A 19141-nucleotide genomic window follows, 5' to 3' on the forward strand; every position below is an offset into this window, starting at 1 on the left:
TAGATGACTAGAAAGGATGGGGACAGAAGCTACCTTCATGACCACTTCCTCTGTGCCCCTCACATTCACAGTAACAGGCTTAGAAAGTCGGGGTAACATGCTGTCCTGCCATCTGAAAGGGGGGGGGATAAGAGGGGGACTGGCTTGCCAGGGAAAAACTCCTATCCCTGCGTGAGGGCCCCTCCCCAGAGCTTTCAGGAGAAAGCATGGAGCTTCGACTGTCCTTTGATCCCCTCCTTCACAGATGTCCGCGGCACCCAGTTAGGTTTGTGTGTGTGTGTGTGTGTGTGTGTGTGTGTGTGTGTGTGTTTCATTTGCTGGGGAGCTCCAGCTGTGGGTGTGATCACTGAGGGAGGAAGCCATGAAATCTGCTTCCTTACATCACAGCATCTTGCCTGGCCGGCGTGGCTCAGTGCTTGAGCGTCAACCTATAAACCAGGAGGTCAGGGTTCGATTCCCGGTCAGGGTATATGCCCAGGTTGCAGGCTTAACCCCCCAGTGTGGGATGTGCAGGAGGCAGCCAATCAGTGATTCTCTTTCATCATTGAAAGAGAATCTATCTCTCTCTAGCCCTCTCCCTTCCGCTCTGAAATCAATAAAAAGATATTTAACAATAAATCACAGCATCTTATTTCACAAACACGAGGAAGATCGTGATAGATGGATGTGTATTATAACTTGAACTAATGACTCCCTGCATCCAGCAAGCCTTTCCGTAAAAATACAAATGCAAGAACAGATGCCTCTGATCTGGAGAAAAGGGAACCCCAGGCCCTACTGATGGGACTGCAGATCACTGCAACCATTATGGAAAACAGTATGGAGTTTCCTCAAAACATTAAATATGGCTGAAACCGGTTTGGCTCAGTGGATAGAGCGTCAGCCTGCAGACTGAAGGGTCCCGGGTTCGATTCCGGTCAAGAGCATGTACCTTGGTTGCGGGCACATCCCCAGTAGTGGGTATGCAAGAGGCAACTGATTGATGATTCTCTCTCATCGATGTTTCTAACTCTCTATCCCTCTCTCTTCCTCTCTGTAAAAAATCAATAAAATATATATATATTTTTAAAAAAATTAAATATGGAACTGCTATTTGACCCAGTAACCCTACTTCTAGGAATATATCCTAAGAAATCTGAAGCACCAATCAGAAAGAATGTATGTGCTCATATGTTCATAGCAGCACAGTTTACCATAGCTAAGATCTGGAAACAGCCCACATGCCCATCAGCAGAGGAGTGGATGAAAAAGCTGTGGTACATGTATACCATGGAATTCTATGCAACAGTAAAAAAAGAAGAATCTCTTACACTTTGAGACAGCATGGAGGGACCTGGAGAGTATCATGCTGAGTGACATAAGCCAGTCAAGAAAGACAAGTATCCCATGATCGCACTCATATGTGGAACCTAAGAAACAAAATGCACTGGTGAACTAAGTGCGGAATCTCAGAGGGAAGGTGGGGGAGAGAGGGGGGATGAGAGGTAATCAAAGACTTTGAATGTATATAAGCATAACCCATGGACACAGACAATAGGGTGGTGAAGGCCTGGGGTGAGGGGTGGGGGCTGGGAGGAGGTCAATGGGGCGGGGTTGGGGGGTGGACGGAAGGAGACATATGTAATATTTTCAACAATAAAGAACTATTAAAAATTTCAAATATATATATATATATATATATATATATATATATATATATATATATATATAGAGAGAGAGAGAGAGAGAGAGAGAGAGAGAGAGAGAGAGAGAAGCCAGTCAGGGAAGACGTTCTAGAGAATTGGGCAGCAATAGATTATTTGCTGTTGTGGGTTGTGAGGAATTTAGAAACAAGCAGCAGATACCTCTGGGGAATTAATGTTTGGGGAGCTGAAACAAAACAACCCAGTGAATGGGTTTCATCAAAATACCTAAAGATACGTTATAAGTGGATGTAATCCACCACCCTTCTATGGTGTTGTGGATAACTGGTAACTGATCACATCCTGTAGCTGGGCACGCTGCGGTATGGTAAGGGATTAGCATGCCCTGCACATCCTTCGAAGGGGAAGGCAGCATTGGGAGGGTGAGTGTTTCAGTGTTGTGGGTCCATCACTTAGTAAACTTAAGGACAAAACAGCGCCCAAGCCAAGACTGCGGCTTAACGCTACCGGCTCTAAAAGCCGCTTGCCTGTTTGCGGGCTCCCCACTGTGCCTGGCAGGCCGTCCCTCATTCATACTTTATACAAACTTCATAAATATTTTCTGAAGGCTGGGTGAGTGTTCCTTCTCCACGGATGGGGAGGGCGGCTAAAGCGAACAAGATTCCCCCCCCCCCCCCCACCCCCCCCGCCCTGGAGTCAGCAGCTGCCTTCCTTTCATTAGGATTGTGAATGAGTAAGAAAACATGAGAGGGACTAGCGAACTAGTTCTACCCTCTACCAGCTAACCAGCTTTCCCTTGGCTTGCCCCCCCCCTCCCCCTCTACGCAGAGCAGACTTTGCCTTTCTATCCAAGCCTTCCTAAAAATAACTTCCTTTCTCACCTCTCCTGCCACCAGCATTCACCACCCCCTCCCCCCCAATCTCACACCTTCCCTTCTTAAAAATACAGCTGACCTGGAAAACAAGGAAGTGTAACAGAAACCCAGCAAAACCTGTGAAGAGAGGCTTTTCATCTTTGCCCATTTGTACTTTTTTTTAAAAAAAAAAAAAATATATATTTTATTGATTTTGTACAGAGAGGAAAGGAGAGAGATAGAGAGTTAGAAACATCGATGAGAGAGAGTCATCGATCAGCTGCCTCTTGCACACCCCCTACTGGGGATATGCCCGCAACCAAAGTACATGCCCTTGACCGGAATCGAACCTGGGACCTTTCAGTCCCCAAGCCAACGCTCTATCCATTGAGCCAAACCGGTGTCGGCCCATTTGTACTGTTTTATTTAGTGACTAGAGGCCCGGTGCACAAAATTTGTGCAAGGGGGAGAAGGGGTCCCCTCAGCCTGGCCTGCACCCACTCCAATCTGGGGTCCCCCCTCGCAGCTGGGCATGGCTGGCTGAGCCTCAGGTCTGCCCTGGGGAGTGGCAGCCACCAGTTGCTGTGTCCAGAAGGATGTCCAGATGGTCATCCTAATTAGCATATCACCCTTTTATTAGTGTAGTGTAGTTTATCAGAAGGAGTTACCGATCTGTGGTCTAGGGAGGTTACTGGGTAATGTGAAACCTGATCAAGGAATTAGCTTCCAATTCGCAAGAATGTTTAGTCTCGCCGAAGCCGGTTTGGCTCAGTGGATAGAGCGTCGATCTGCAGACAGGAAGGTCCCAGGTTCGATTCCCGTCAAGGGCATGTACATTGGTTGCGGGCACATCCCCAGTAGGGGGTGTGCAGGAGGCAGCTGGTAGATGTTTCTCTCTCATCGACGTTTCTAGCTCTCTATCTCTCTCCCTTCCTCTCTGTAAAATATCAATAAAATATATTAAAAAAGAAAAAAAAAAGAATGTTTAGTCTCACCTGATTGTCCTTCACAAGCATTTTACTGCGGGTAAGAGGGGGCCCTGAGCACAGGCCAGGCCCACAGCATCAGAGTGAGGCCCAGCACTGAGCTATTCTCTCAATTCTAAAGCTGCGAAGGGTACTGGAATCACCTATCACACAAGATAATAGGACAAATTTACTTTTCAGCATCTATTTGGTGATACTAGATGGCAATTAAAAAAAATCCATATACAGTTCATCTATAACTATCTATTTATTTATCCCCAAGGCTATTTTTCTTTTGTCCGGTAAGAGCCACATGAACTAGCATTGATCTGTGTAAACTCTGGGAAGGAAAATGAGTGAGGTACTAGCAGGAATGGCAGGGTGAAGGAAGAGCCACAGGTACCAGGCACACCCTCTTACCATCTCAGAGAGAGTCAAGAATCATTGAGCAAAAAAGAAGAAATAAAGAGAAAGAACTCATGGACACAGACAACAGTGTGGAGATTGTGGGGGCCAGGGGTGGAGGCGGAGGAGGGTATAGGGAAGATAGGTGATTAAAAGAGAAAAGATTCGTCCAAACCGGTTTGGCTCAGTGGATATAGCATCGGCCTGTGGACTGAAAGGTCCTGGGTTCGATTCCAGTCAGGGGCACGTACCTTGGTTACAGAAACATCCCCAGTGGGGGGTGTGCAAGAGGCAGCTGGTCGATGTTTCTCTCTCATCGATGTTTCTAACTCTCTATCCCTCTCAATTCTTCTCTGTGTAAAATCAATAAAATATATTTAAATTAAAATAAAAGAGAAAAGAATCAAGAACCACATCTGTAAATGTTTTCTAAGATTCCAGAATGTTCATTACATCCCCTTTTGTTAATTTTATTGTCCCGTTTCTTTAGGTTACAATGAAACCCTGAACATTTAAAAAGTGCTCCAACCCTAGCTGGTTTGGCTCAATGGATAGAGTGTCAGCCTGTGGATGGAAGGGTCCTGGGTTCGATTCTGGTCAAGGGCACATGAAGGGTTTCAGGCTCACTCCCCAGTAGAGGGCGTGCAGGAAGCAGCAGATCAATGATTCTCATCATTGATGTTTCTATCTCTCTCTCCCTCTTCTTTCCTCTCTGCAATCAATAAAAATGTATTTAAAAAATGCTCTATAATGTTATTAACCAACATCACCCCAACACATTCAATTAACAAATGCTCCCAGGGTAGCAAGGAAAGTGGAGCTAGACAGATTGGGATGCCCCAGCCCCTTTCGCATCCCCTCCTCACCCCATTGGATGGACAATGGCCCCTTTGGGAGACAGGGGAGCAGGTTGGGACCCTGGGGTGCAGTACAGGGTATCCAGGGTTAGATTCTTCGGCAGACCCTCAGGAGAGGCTCTGTGGGACCCAGCAGGAGAAAAGCCAGCTTTTTCATCAGAAAAGAAACTTGGGGATGTTAAGTCTTGGTTTCTTCACCTTTAATATGGGGATCATATTAGTATTCTTCTGATAGGATTATAGGGATGACTAAGAGTCAGTAGAGCATAGTAAATGCTCCTAATATGAGGGAGATAAGAGATCAACGGAAGGACTTGTATACTTGCATATAAGTACAACCAATGGACACAAAACTCTGGGGAGGGTGGGTATGTATGGGGGGGGGCATGGTAAAATATGTACACAGATAATAATTTAAGAAAAATAAATAAAAATAAATGCTCCCAAAAGAGTCACTATTGGTCTTAGAGCCAGTAGAGTCACAAACTCTTAGAACAAAGAAATTAAGTCAGGCCAAAAGTCAAGGGGGAAGTCTAGATTGCATTCATGTGTCAATTGGTTCAAAGTCATATAGCTAATGAGTATTAGAATAAAGTTCAATAATGGGTCCATTTACTTCCTAAGACTAATTTGCTTGGTTCTTTTATAAGGGTTATTTCCTAACGTAAATGTTAACATCAATTAAACTTCATTTCAAAGATTTCTTTCTGGAGCCAGAACTAAAAAAATCATTCCAAAGCCTTCCACACTTTTCCTCTATTTCCCCCCACTTAAGGGGAAATGGGCTACAAGAGCAACCATAAACATTTATTCAGTCTCTGGATCAGCTCCTGCTCTTCACCTTCCTGGTCTTATTTTCTTCCAATATTTTTTCAAACAAGTTTCTATCCCTTTCTCCCTTTCTGCTTCTTCTGGTACACCTGCTATTCTAATGTTGTTACATTTCACATGGTCCCACAGCTTCCTTAAGCTGTCCTCTTGTTTTATATGTATTTTTGTTTTGTTCTCTGATTGATTTTTTTCAACCCTGTCTTCTAATTCACTGATTCAATCCTTAGCTTCCCCTAATCTGCTGTGTATTCCTTCCAATGTATTCTTTATTTGTGTTATGTCATTCTTTATTTCTTACTGTTCTTTTTTTCATAGTTACTATATATATTTTTTCATGCTGTTCAGCATCCTTACCATCATTACCCTGAACTCTGTTTCAGATAAATTTCTTATCTCTGCTTGACTCATCTCTTCTTCTGGATAATTCTCTTTTTCTTTCATTTGAGGGTTGTTTGTTTCCTCATTTTGGCTGTCTGTTTGGATTTGTGACTATGTATTAGGTTGACCCTCTACACCTCTCAATCTCTAGTGCGGGACAGTGTCAAACGCTATTTCTAATTAGATCAGGCAAAGACTCAAGGCCTCCAGAGACTGCCTCTGCCTACAGACTAATAGGATTCCGACTTGAATGGCTACAGGAAATTGTCCTCAGGTGTGGTGAGAGTTTTTTCGACAGGGTGGGGTGGTTACTTCTTCCTGGAGGCTAAATATTATTTATAGTGTTTGAAGTGGCCTCAGGGCAAGGTGTTTTCCATTAGGGTGTGTTGACTATCTTCACCCCAGGCAAGGCAAATGTCTGTGTGGGAAGATGTTCTCCACTGTGTGAGGGAATAACTCAGTCCATGAAACTTGGGGTGTCTGCTTTCTGAGCTCTATCCCCTGAGTCTCCAGTCCTGGCTTCTGCTCTCACAGCTCCAGTCCACTTCACCCACCCTCTGCCAGGGCACAAAGTGGGTGGCTCCACAGGGAATTTTGTGCATTGGTCCTTTAAGAGGGTGCCTGAATTCCAGCCCTCCTTCCCTGGCAGACAACAACCCCATTGCTTTTCACAGCCAGACATTATGTGGGTAAGCCTTCTGAGTTCTGGTGTTCTCTGCTGGGGGGCCCAGCTTGGCGATTAGATCCCAGAATTCTCAGTGGCAACCCCTCACAGCTGAGATCTCTCTCCAGGACTTCAGTTGCTCTCTGTGGGCACCTGGCCAGCACTTTCGAGCCTCTGCTCCTTTTACTCATTTCTATGTGGTCTCCATTTTGAGTCCTTGGGTATCAGAGTTCTTTCCGGCGAGTTTTCTGTTAATTATTCAGGAAGTTTTCCTGTGTTTTAGTTGTAATTCCAGTTTGTTCCTGGGAGCATGTCCGTGCAGCATTCACTTACTCTGCTGCCATTTTTAATCCTCCTGGTCTTGTTTTCAATGAGTGAAGAACAGAGACTCACCAAATTTGCTTAGCAATGAGTGTCCCTGAAAATGCACCTTACGACAGGAAATGGTTAAGTAATGAATTAAGCAATGACTTGCCTTGGCGATGTGATTTTAAGGAAACAGAAAGAAACATGCTTTTGAGAGAAATAGGGCCAGGAGTGTGATTTTCCAAATGCTTTAAAGAGTTCTGGGTCCACCCAGCCGGCATGGCTCAGTGGTTGAGCATTGGCCTATGAACCAGGGGGTCAAGGTTCGATTCCTGGTCAGGGCACATGCCCAGGTTGCAGGCTTGATCCCCAGTGTGGGGCGTGCAGGAGGCAGCCAATTAATGATTCTCTCTCACCATTGATATTTCTATCTCTCCCTTCCTTTATGAAATCAATTAAAGAATATTTTTTAAAAAGTTGTGGTTTCACTAAGATTTACTTATAAGCTGCCCACGGAGCTGCAGTCCCAGCTTCCCGCTCTGGGCCTCCCTGCAAAGCCCAAAGGGGCTCTGGCACTGAAAACGCTCTTGTCCAGCACCAGGAACCTAACACAACTCTCCCTTATGATGACAGGATGGAACCTGCTGGAAGGCAGGCGGGCAAGAGAAGGTGAGCAGATGAGGGAGTTCCCCCTCTTCTCCTGCCAAGCAAAAGCCAGGCCCAGAGTTTAACTATTTTTCTGGGCAGACAAGGACAACGTGCATGCCATTATCTGGTTCCCTTCAAGTCCCTAAGGGACCCTGACAGTTGTTTTGGATGATATTTTGAAGCCAAAAAAAAAAAAAAAAAAAAAAAAAAAAAAAAAAAAAGGAGGGAGGAAGATGACTAATCTTCCCCAGAATTTTTGCCCTTAGCAGTTTTTTAGAAATATTCAGGTTGCTAAATGGAATAATGGAATAGAACAATGATCCTAATATATAAAAACCCTGGGTCTTAACGGCCAGTAATGACCAGAGGCTGACCAACTGGAAGTCAGTGCTGGCCCTGCCCCCAAGCAAGCAGTAAGGGACAATCAGGCAGGCAGGCAGAGGGGTTAGGGGTGATCAGGTAGGCAGACCAGCAGTTAGGGCTGATCAGATAGGCAGACGGCCCCTTGCAGGGCTGGCCCCGCCCCTCAGCAAAGAAAAAGGGAGGCCCAGGCCAGCCAAGCCATTGCATCCCAGCCTGTGGCCTGCAGAGGGAGGCCACTCGTGGCAGGGGAGGGGGGGCTGCGCTGCACAGATGGCAAGCAGTGGCAGTGTCAGGGGGTGAGGGTGGGGGCCAAGAAAGCCTACCTGAGGGGCCCTGGATTGTGAGAGGATACAGGCTGGGCTGAGGGACCCCTCCTCCCCAGAGCATGAATTTTCATGCACCGGGCCTCTAGTATATTTATAAAGGAGCAGTGTTAAAAAAGAAAAAAGTAGCAGCATAGCACTAGAACCAGGATATCAGCTTCCTAAGGATTGAAAGAGAGAATGTAACAAAGTCCTTAGAAAAGTGCTACTGTTATAACGGCAATGAAACCACACGGGTGTTCTGTTTGATCCTGATAAGGTTTCCCTTTGGAGATCACAGGGTAAAGCTACTGCATTATGGGTAAGGGCAGCATCTCCCTCAGAGGGAAGACACTGCATATGAAGTGTCCAGGGAAGGGATGTATCCTCAGTCCGGAAGCTGGGTCTAGAGCTCAAGGAATAAGGGGCCACAAAGTGAAAATGGTGAACTCCATCATCTAAAGCAGTCCGTGTCATTACCTGAAATAATTCACTGTTTTATTTTTTTAATATATTTTATTGATTTTTTTACAGAGAGAAAGGGAGAGAGACAGAAAGCTAGAAACATCGATGAGAGAGAAACATCGACCAGCTGCCTCCTGCACACCCCCCATGGGGATGTGCCTGCAACCAAGGTACATGCCCTTGACCAGAATTGAACCTGGGACCCTTCAGTCCAAAGGCCGACACTCCACCCACTGAGACAAACCAGCCATGGGAATTTACTGTTTTAACTTGTTAGTCCCACCTTCTTGCATCTATAAAATCTCCCATTTTGTAAACTCATCAGAGCTTCCTTCTAGTTGCTAGATGGGACACTGCTGGATTCATGAACTGTTTAATAAAACCGATGAGATCTTCAAATTGACTCAGCTGAATGTTGTTTTTAACAAAACGAAGTCATTACAGATCTATGTGCGAGGCTGTATGACGTGAATACAGGACGACAGGGAGAGAGGTTGTAGACAGGGAAAGCTTCAAATAGCCCCTGACCTCCAGGAGGTCACTGACAATCAGGAGGGAACCACGTGTGTGACTGGGATGGTGACAGTTGGGAGAGGAGAGAGAAGGGAAAGGCATTCCAGAAAAAAGGAACTGCACACAGCACATGGGAAGGCGCAGAGGGAAGGAAGTAAACTTGAGGCCAGAACCCTTCATTGTCTGTAAGGCAAGAGGGGCTCTTTAAAAAACCAAGTAACTAGCCAAAACCGGTTTGGCTCAATGGATAGAGCGTCTGGGGACTGAGAGGTCCAGGTTTCGATTCCAGTCAAGGGCATGTACCTCGGTTGCGGGCATATACCCGGTAGGGGGTGTGCAAGAGACAGCTGATCGATGACTCTCTCTCTCATCGATATTTCTAGCTCTCTATCTCTCTCCCTTCCTCTCTGTACAAAATCAATGAAAATATATTTAAAAAAATAAAAATAAAAAAACCAAGTAACTAGACCAGAATGACTGTGAAAGTTAAATAGAAATATTAATGATTGCTTTCCCACATTTTGGGGTGTTATGCATTTACTGTACGCAATTGTGTTCCCGTTATATAAATATCTACTTTCTAATATGAGCCATTTTGTGATGATTTCCTCATTTACATTCAGTTTCAAAGAGAATGCTGATCACAGCACCACAGAATATCTTCCATATAAAAAACTTACTTTTACTAAAGAATAATAGTTTGCTTTAGGGTTTAGTGAGAGACTACAGAAACAGCATCAATAAAAAAGGGCGTAAAAACTTAAAACCATGGAATACTGATTAACTTGCATTTGGAAGGCCTCTTAAAATGTAGTGAACAGTTTATGCACTTACGATCACCTAAGATGAGTTTAACATATATTCGTTTGACCCTCATCATTAGGCAAATTACCCAAAAACCACTTTAAAGAGAAACTATTTTTTTTTTAATAGTGAACGTATTCTTAAAAACGAGACCAAAACTTAACACCACGCTCCAGCTGCAAAGCTTCAGCAAAGCGGGACCTAAAACTTTCCAGTCCCTGGAGGTCAGGTGTCCCATTTCACAGCCAAGAACGTCCTCACATGCGTGACAGTCATCACAACACGGGCACGCTCTGGTTGCCATGAGAACCTTTTATTTTGCTTCAGAAACTGCAGCCCCGACGACGCGATGCTAGCGCCTTTTCACACGTGTCCCTGCAGCCATGCCTCTCCTCTGGGTCATAGCGGCTTCATGGCTCTTTTCCTCCCGCACCGCCCGTTCCTGTGCAGCCCCCGTCCCGGCTGCGCCGCCACCGGCCTGGGAGCGGGCGGCGGGCCTGGGACGGGACGGGAGCAAACGAGGAGGCGGGGGAGCTCGGCCACCCCCTCGGAGTGGCCGTGCTGCACCCAGCTTCCATGCATTTTAAAATCTGCAGAAAAAAATAAAATCGAGCCACGCTAAGTCGTCCCATCAGGATGGGAGGGGACTACAAGGGAGGGGAGGGCTGTGATGTCTCCAAATGGGTCAGAAACCTGGGGACCGAGGCGCGCGGAGCTTGACTAAACCAACGAGGGCTCGGGTTCTGCAGGGAAAGACTGCAGTCAGGGCCGCGGGCGATGGACGGGACTTGAGGTCTCGCGGGAGTTGGGAGGGTCGGGGCGGGAAGTGGGGAGGGGGGGCGCGAGCTCGGAGCACCCCCCCCCCTCCTTCACCCCCCGCGGCCGGGGTCGTCGCCCCTCGGGATTCCGAGGCCTCGGGCGCTTCAGACCCGACTCGCCGCGGGGCACGAAGCGGGTAAGGACGCCGCATCCTCGGGCGGCGACGGGCGTCTCCCGGGCGACGGGCTCCGCACAAGATGGCGGACGAGAAAGAAAAGGAAACCTCAGGTAGGCCGCCCTCGCCGCCGCCGCCGCGACCCGGGCCGCCCCCCACGGCCTGAGGCTCCCGCCGCGGGACCGGTGACTGCGGAGGGGCCGCCTGCGGGGGACGCCGCCCTCCCGGCTCCCGCCTCCCGCCGCGGGCCCCGCCCCGTCCTCGCTCCTCCCTCCCGGGCCTCCGCCCCCTTCCCTCGGCCTCCCCCTGGGACCGAGCCCGGGGGCTGCGCGGGCTGCGGCCTAGGCGCCGGGCGGCGAGGCCTCCATGGCGTCCTTGCCCGCGGTCGCGGGGCCCCGCCTCCAGGACCCCCGCTCGGGCTCTCGGGGCCGCTGCCCGGGCTGTGGGCCTCTGGCCGGACCGGGGGAGACGGTCTGTGCCGACCGCTGGCGGGTCCTCTCTGGCCGCCCCGCCCCGCCCGGGCCACGGCCTCCGCCGCCACCATTTTGGCTCCCGGACGGGGACTCGGAGGGGGGGGGGGCGACGCGGACAGCCCCGAGGTCACAGGGCCCCTCCGCGCCGCCCGCCGCCGGCCTCCGAAATGTCTGCTGCGCCACCGGCTGGTGTGTCTTTTTACACAAACACACGACACGCGTTGGATAAAGATGGAGAGTTAACGGGGCGGGGGCGCGCACGAGCGCGGGCGCGGGCATGGCCACGGCCGCGGGCGCCCCCCCCGCGGTGGGAGGGTGAACTGCGGGCTCGTGGCCACGGGGAGCGGAGGGCTGATGAATGTGGTGTGTGGAGGTGGAAGCCATGACCCACGTTTATCTGCATGCAGCAGCATGCTTGCAAACCCGATCCTTTAAAAAAAATTTTTTTTTTAAATTAAGATATTATATGTGTACATACCAATCCCCACACTTCCCCACTCCCAAACATGCCCTCCTCCTTACAGTTTGAATACTATGCTGCCATAAAAAAGAAGGAATTCTTGCCGAAACCGGTTTGGCTCAGTGCATAGAGCATCGGCCTGGGGACTGAAAGGTCCCAGGTTCGATTCCCATCAAGGGCATGTATCTGGGTCGCGGGCACATCCCCAGTAGGGGGTATGCAAGAGGCAGCTGATCGATGATTCTCTGTCATCAGTGTTTCTAACTCTCTATTCCTCTCTCTTCCTCTCTGTAAAAAATCAATAAAAATATATTTAAAAAAAAAAAAAAGAAGGAATTCTTATCATTTGCAGCAACCTTGATGGAATAGGAGAACATCATGCTGAGTGAAATAAGCCGGTCAATGAAAGAGAAACACCACATGAGCTTACTTATTTATGGATAATAAAGAACATTGTAAACTGATGACAAAAAAGATAGATACAGAGGCAGTAAAGCAACAAACAGACTGTCAAATTACAGAAGGGAGGGGAGGGAGATATGGGGGAGATAAGAGATCAACGGAAGGACTTGTATGCATGCATATGAGCACAACCAATGGAGGAAAAACTATGGGGAGGGAGGGCATTTTTTTTTTTTAAATATATTTTATTGATTTTTTTTACAGAGAGGAAGGGAAAGAGATAGAAACATCGATGAGAGAGAAACATCTATCAGCTGCCTCCTGCACACCTCCCACTGGGGATGTGCCCGCAACCAAGGTACATGCCCTTGTCCGGAATCGAACCTGGGACCCTTCAGTCTGCAGGTGGATGCTTTGTCCACTGAGCCAAACCGGGTAGGGCACAAACCCGATCTTTGGTTGCCGTCCTGTTAGTTCCCCAAAACAATAGACTGTTTATATTTGGCAGTTGTCAGACTTATTGCAAAAGTTACATAAAAAAGATAAATATTTTTAGAAAGGAAAAGAACAAAACACCCTCTGCATTGGTTTCCTTTCTTGAGTGCTTACACCCCGCCAAAACACCGTTTTTCTCAGCTTGGAACTAATGGTTTCAGGTTGACAACTAACATTTACAAGTGAAAACACCAGTTCTGAGAGTCATTGGTCAAGGCGATCTCAGAGGAATCAGCGGAGAAACAAGTGAAATTGAGCCAAAGATCTAGCAATTGATAAACAGGCTGTTCTTTCTTTCTTTTTTTTTTTTTAAAATATATTTTATTGATTTTTTACAGAGAGGAAGGGAGAAACAGAGAGAGCTAGAAACGTCGATGAGAGAGAAACATCGACCAGCTGCCTCTTGCACACATCCCACCTTGGATGCGCCCGCAACCAAGGTACATGCCCTTGACCGGAATCGAACCCGGGACCTTTCAGTCCACGGACTGATGCTCTACCACTGAGCCAAACCGGCTTCGGCATTTTTGTTGTTGTTTGTTTTTCTTTTTTAATGGTACCGTTAGCCTGGAAAGTCAGAATTGTTTTATACATGTTACCTTTCCTAAAATGTCCTTGTAATGTTATTGTGCTGCTTTAAAGTATTATATCCCAATACAGTTTTATATACATATATATTTATTTGTTTTAGGTTAATTTTAAACTTCCCAGAAAACCAAATGACTTAATTTTTATTAAGTTCTTATTCAGGCAAGCAGAAAAATAATTAGGAGAAAAATTAAGTAAATGATGGAGTTAAAAAAAAAAAGATTTGATTAGATCAGCATGAGAAAATGTGCTGGATTAAGCTGCACATACAATTTTTTTCTTTACCTTTTATAAGAAAGGTAAGTAAAATAGTCAAAAGCTTTCCTGATTTTTTCAGTTTTCAAAAATAGTTTTCTATTTAAAATAAAGTCAGAGGAGGAAGCAAGTCTGTAGAAGAAGGACTACTAAAAAGCTGAGTGTCAGATGGGGGCAAGATTTATCGTATGATCGCTTAGTAGGTTATGTCTACTCACTGGGGTGTACAGTGTACACCTAAAACTAATATACTAATGTATGTCAACTGTAATTGAAAAATAAAAGATGATTTTGAAAAGAGCTGGATGCCATTCATTCAATTGGTACAGCTATAATGCCTACCAGATTGGAGGATACAAAGGTGAAAAAAGGTCTGTTCTCCCAAGGAGGGTGAGATCCCTAAGGGAAATAAGACGTCAGAAATGAAAGGGGACGGTTAGCTGGGCTGAGCAGCCTGGGTGCCAGATGCTGTGCCAGATGCTGTGCCAGATGTGTGACATCCCCTCCTGGGCTGTGGGTAGCAGCCAGCGTCCCTGGGAGCTGGTCGGAACTGAAGGCTCTCGGTAGCCCTGAGTCAGAGCCTGCATTTTAATAAATCTGCAAGTGCACATTAAAGTGTGAGAAGCACTTTTATGCTGTATCTCGTTTATTCCTAACGATGTTGTAGTTAACTAATACATTTTGAGGAGCATGATGAAATGAAGGTGTGTAGTCTGAGGATAGACTAGGGACTCATTTACGATATCTTTGTATGGTCATGGACATTCCACTCCTATAGTTGATTTTCAGCTCTGAAGGTTTAGAAATGACATGTAACCAGTTAATCAGAATTGTCAGGTTTTGGGATTCACTCAAGCTAACTAAAGTTATGAACAGGGAAGTGCAAACCTGCGTAATGATTTATTAAGGTAAGTAGGGTACGTTGATACACTGACCAGAAAGCTCATCTCTGCATTGCGATATGAAGTTTTGGGGAGGGGGAATTTATATTGCAAAAGTTGCTTGATGAGCATGAACTCACACAAAGGAAAGGTTAATTTTGGAGGATATATCCATGACCCTACCAGGGGTCTTCAAACTACGGCCCGCGGGCCACATGTGGCCCGCGGAGGAGTCTGATCCGGCCCGCCAGGTTTTTTGGGCAGTGAGCGCAGCTGAGGTGTTACAGTAGGAATTAGTAGTTCATATAGTCCGGCCCTCCAGCTCTCTGAGGGACCGTGATCTGGCCCCCACTTTAAAAAGTTTGAGGACCCCTGCATGATACGATCCGGTAGGTGGGGCCATTTTCTGAGTGTTTTGCAGCGTGCCCAGCACATGGTAGGAAATCATGAGTTGTTGAATTAGATCATTTGAGTTAATGTGTTTATGTTTTAACCAAAGCATTCCTTGCTGTTTCCTCAAAATTTACTCTATTCCTAAGTATATAAAACAATTTTTAGGGTTCCCCCCTCTGTTTCAGATAAGTTATATGCTTCTATTTCATGTCGCTCAGCAAACATGTTTTTGAGAGCCAAGTATTCACTGGCCTGTCTTTAAAAAGCAATTACAAAAGTCCTCTTTGTAGAAATAATGTTTTAAATAGTTCCTCTATAATCTTAAGGGTTTTTTGTTTTTTTTGGTTTATTTTATTTATTTAAATATATTTTATTGATTTTTTACAGAGAGGAAGGATTAAGGATAGAGAGTTAGAAACATCAGTGAGAGAGAAACATCGATCAGCTGCCTCCTGCACACCCCCACTGGGAATGAGCCCGCAACCGAGGCACATGCCCTTGACTGGAATCAAACCTGGGACCTTTCAGTCTGCAGGCCGACACTCTATCCACTGAGCCAAACAGTTAGAGCTATTTATTTATTTATTTATTTTTAAAGCTGAAAGGAGGATTAAGTTTTTCAGTAGCCATCATATCCAGCTTTTCTTCAACATTTAGGGATTAATCTAAGTATTGAGAATACAGGAGTGGGCAGAAGTAAGTTTACAGTTGTGACATTCTTTTGAGTTAATAACGCTATTGTAATAATCATAACTTGCATGTTTTTTTCCATATGAATAAGCAAAAACCTACTTTTGCCCACCCCAGTATTGGTTAGAAAAAGTTAACTCCATGGCAAGGGCTCTTACGTTCTATGTATAAAATTTTCCTATAAGATTGTGTTTATTGAAGTTGCTAATCTTACTTGTAGTATTTTTGTGCTTCAACATTTTATAATTTAATTTGTCTTAGATTAAAAAATGTTTAAATGGAAAATCAGTACAGATTCTTTGGATCTTTACATCTTATTTTATTGGTTCTGTTGCCTAGAGAATTTTATTATAGGACTGGAAGGATCTTCTGTTTGTAATTCAAATCATTCCTAGGAAACGAAATAAAATTCTAACTTTTGGCAGGCTTGTGAGTTTTGGAAGATATGACAGTTTTTTAGTAAGCCTCAAATACTCGAAGATCTCTTTAGGATTTACTATTTTTGTTTGTACTAAAATATTCTTTGTTGCTTTGCTTGGTAAAGTTCCTCCGACTTAGTTATTAACTCCTAGATGGAAAAGGTTTTACATGTTTATCATCATAATTGTTATTATTTTTCTGTAATCATGCCTCACCTGTCAAAACCTAACATTTGGAAATCTATGATAAAAACCCCCAGAAATTACTGGTGAATATTGCTTTTTAAGAAAGGGAACTGTTGATAGTACAGAATAGGATTTGAAATAGTAGAAAAAGTGAGCTTTTGAGTAAGACCCGAATTTGAATTCTAGCTTTTCCAACCTCTATCTGATCTTAGCCAAGATTGTTAAACCTAGTAAACCTCAGGTCCTTCAAATGTATTTTGGGAATAATTATCTATAATAAAAGTCTAAGCGGCCATTATGGCAGAATGAACGGTTGCTATGACGCGCACTGACCACCAGGGGCAGACACTCAATGCAGGAGCTGCCCCAGGGGGTCAGTGTGCTCCCACAGGGGAGCGCTCAGCCAGAAGCCGGGCTCACAGCCGGTGAGCGCAGCGGCGTTGGGACCTCTCCTGCCTCTGCAGCGAGCCTGGCTTCTGGCCAGAGGGGGCGTGGCAGAGGCAGGAGCCCTTCCCTCCTCCACTGCAGGCAGGCGCTAAGGAGCGAGGGGTCCCAGACTGAGAGCCCTGGACTGCAAGAGGGCTGTCTGGCTGCCAGCTTAGGCCCGATCAGGATCAGTTCTCATTGGCTGGCAGACATCCCCACTGGAGGTCCCGGACTGCGAGAGGGCTCAGGCCAGGCTGAAGGACCCCCCTCTCCCCGTGCACGAAATTTGTGCACCGGGCCTCTAGTATGTATCCATAATGTTGTTGTAATGGGGACAGTGTCTTTTTATTCATGTTTATATCCTCAGTCCCTGCCCCAATGCCTGACACTAAAGGAATGCTGGATAAATAGGAAGGGAAGTGCTTGCTACATTTAGGGAACAGCTATTAGACATGGAATCTAAGGAGCAAGAAAAACTTAAATCCAAGTCTTACCAACTATTGATCACATATGATGCATTTATACATATATTTGGGGCCATTTCACAAGTTTTGTCCCTGTTTTAGACTGTCTCTAGGTAGAGACTAACTAAAGAAAAAAACTAGCTTATTGAAATTTAACTTCCTCTAATTTAGAATTAATAAAGTTTGGAGAAAAACTGGATTTAAATTTATCTTTGATGTATAAAAATTTGTAAAAAATTCTTTATTTAAAAAATCAAATGGACAATGTAATACCACTTCAGACCCATTAGATTCGTTACTATTAAAAGAAGTGTTGATGAAGATGTGGGGAAGTGGCACCCTTGTATGTTGTTGGTGGGAATATAAAACGGTACAGCTTGCTCTGGGTGGTGTGGCTCCGTTGGTTGAAGCGTTCTCCTATACATCAAAAGGTGGTGGTTTCCATTCCCAGTCAGGGCACATACCCAGGTTTCCACTTCCATCATTCTACATTCCCTCCCTCTAAAATCCTATATAATAAAGAGCTAATATGCAGATGTTCATCGCGTGTTCATGCCATAATGCTCAGACACTCAATACTGGGGAGAGAGGAATGGGGACCAGCCAGGTACAAATGAGCTCGCCAGAGAGGAATGGGGACCATTCAAGCACAAATGAGCTCACGAGAGAGGAATGGAGACCAGCCAGGCTGCAGCCCTGGCTGGGACAGGCTGTGGCCCTGTGGTTCTGGGTGCCAGTGCCTGCGACTATGTCCTGGGACAGGGAAAAGATGCCCGGCCCATGGTCCCGGGTGCCAACGGTTGCACCTGCGCCTGCAGCCCTGGAGAGGGTCAGCCGCCCACCTGTGCTCGCGAGCGCCTGCAGCTGTGGCCTGGGGGAAGCCGCCGCCCCACGTCCCCTGCAGCTGCGGTCCACCCGGGTCCTGGGCGCCTGCAGCCAGCCAGAGGGAGAGAAGCACGGGTCCGAGGGCCTGCAACAGCCAGAGAAGGGGATCCTGGGTCCCGGTGTGGGGCTTGGCAGAGGTGGTTAGGGGCGATCAGGTAGGCAGAGGTGGTTAGGGGTGATCAGGCAGGAAGGCAGGCAGCTAGTGGTCCTGGATTGCGAGAGGTAGTCCGGACATCCTCCGAGGGGGTCCCGGATTGGAGAGGGTGCAGATTGAGTTGACGGACCCTCCCTCTCGCCCCGTGCACGGGCCTCTAGTCAATAAAGAAAATGGTGCAGCTGCTATGAAAAATGGTATGGCAGTTCCTGGAAAAAGAAAAGAAAAGATTGAATTACTATATGATTCAGCAATTCCACATCTGGGTTTATACCCAAAATGATTGAAAGCAGGAACTCGGAATAGGTAATTGTATACCCAACGTTCATAACAGCATTATTCATAATGACCAAAAGGTGGAAACAACTCAAGTGTCCCAGTGGATGAATAAACAGAATGTATTATACACATACAACAAAATATTATTTAGCTTTAGAAAGGAAGGAAATTCTGGCGTGCTACCACAAGGTTGAATCTTGAAATTATGCTAAGTGAATCTAACCATTCACAAAAAGACAAGTACTGTATAATTTCACTTATTTGCAGTACCTGGAGTAATCAGACTCAGGAACAGAAAGTAGAATGGCAGTTGCCAGGGGAAAGGGAAAAGGGAAGTTATTTAATAAGTGTAGAGTTGAGGTTTTGCAAGATGAAAGAGTTCTGAAAATATTGGTTGCACAACAATGTGAATGTACTTAATAACACTAGTGAACTGTACACTTAAAATGGTTAAGATGGTTAATTTTTTAAAATATGTTTTTACTGATTGCAGAAAGGAAGGGAGAGGAAGAGAGAGAGAGAAACATCAGTGATGAAGGAGAATCATTGATCAGCTGCCTCCTGCATGCCCCCAACTGAGGACTGAGCCCACAACCTGGGCATGTGCTCTTGACCAGAATTGAACCTGGAACCCTTCAGTCCATAGGCTGATGCTCTACCCACTGAGCCAAACCAGATAGGGCATGATGGTTAATTTTTTATATATTATCACAATTTAAAAAAATCAAATGGAAATTTGAGCACACCCAAAATGAAAAT

General features: G+C 45.9%; 1 protein-coding gene across 2 annotated transcripts in view; it reads left to right on the plus strand.

The window, feature by feature from the left end:
- The first annotated feature begins 10704 nt into the window (after nt 1–10704).
- EFCAB2 (EF-hand calcium binding domain 2) overlaps nt 10705–19141 on the plus strand; it is a 44459-nt gene continuing 36022 nt past the window's right edge. Inside the window, exon 1 of one of the 2 annotated variants that reach the window (XM_036453581.2) lies at nt 10705–11045. In XM_036453581.2, coding sequence (XP_036309474.1) covers nt 11015–11045 — 31 coding nt within the window. In that variant the 5' untranslated portion in view covers nt 10705–11014. The remainder of the gene's footprint in view (nt 11046–19141) is intronic. The other variant, XM_036453580.2, reaches the window with a different exon arrangement.

Source organism: Pipistrellus kuhlii, unplaced genomic scaffold, assembly GCF_014108245.1.
Source record: "Pipistrellus kuhlii isolate mPipKuh1 unplaced genomic scaffold, mPipKuh1.p scaffold_m20_p_25, whole genome shotgun sequence".
In the NCBI taxonomy this organism is placed as follows: domain Eukaryota; kingdom Metazoa; phylum Chordata; class Mammalia; order Chiroptera; family Vespertilionidae; genus Pipistrellus; species Pipistrellus kuhlii.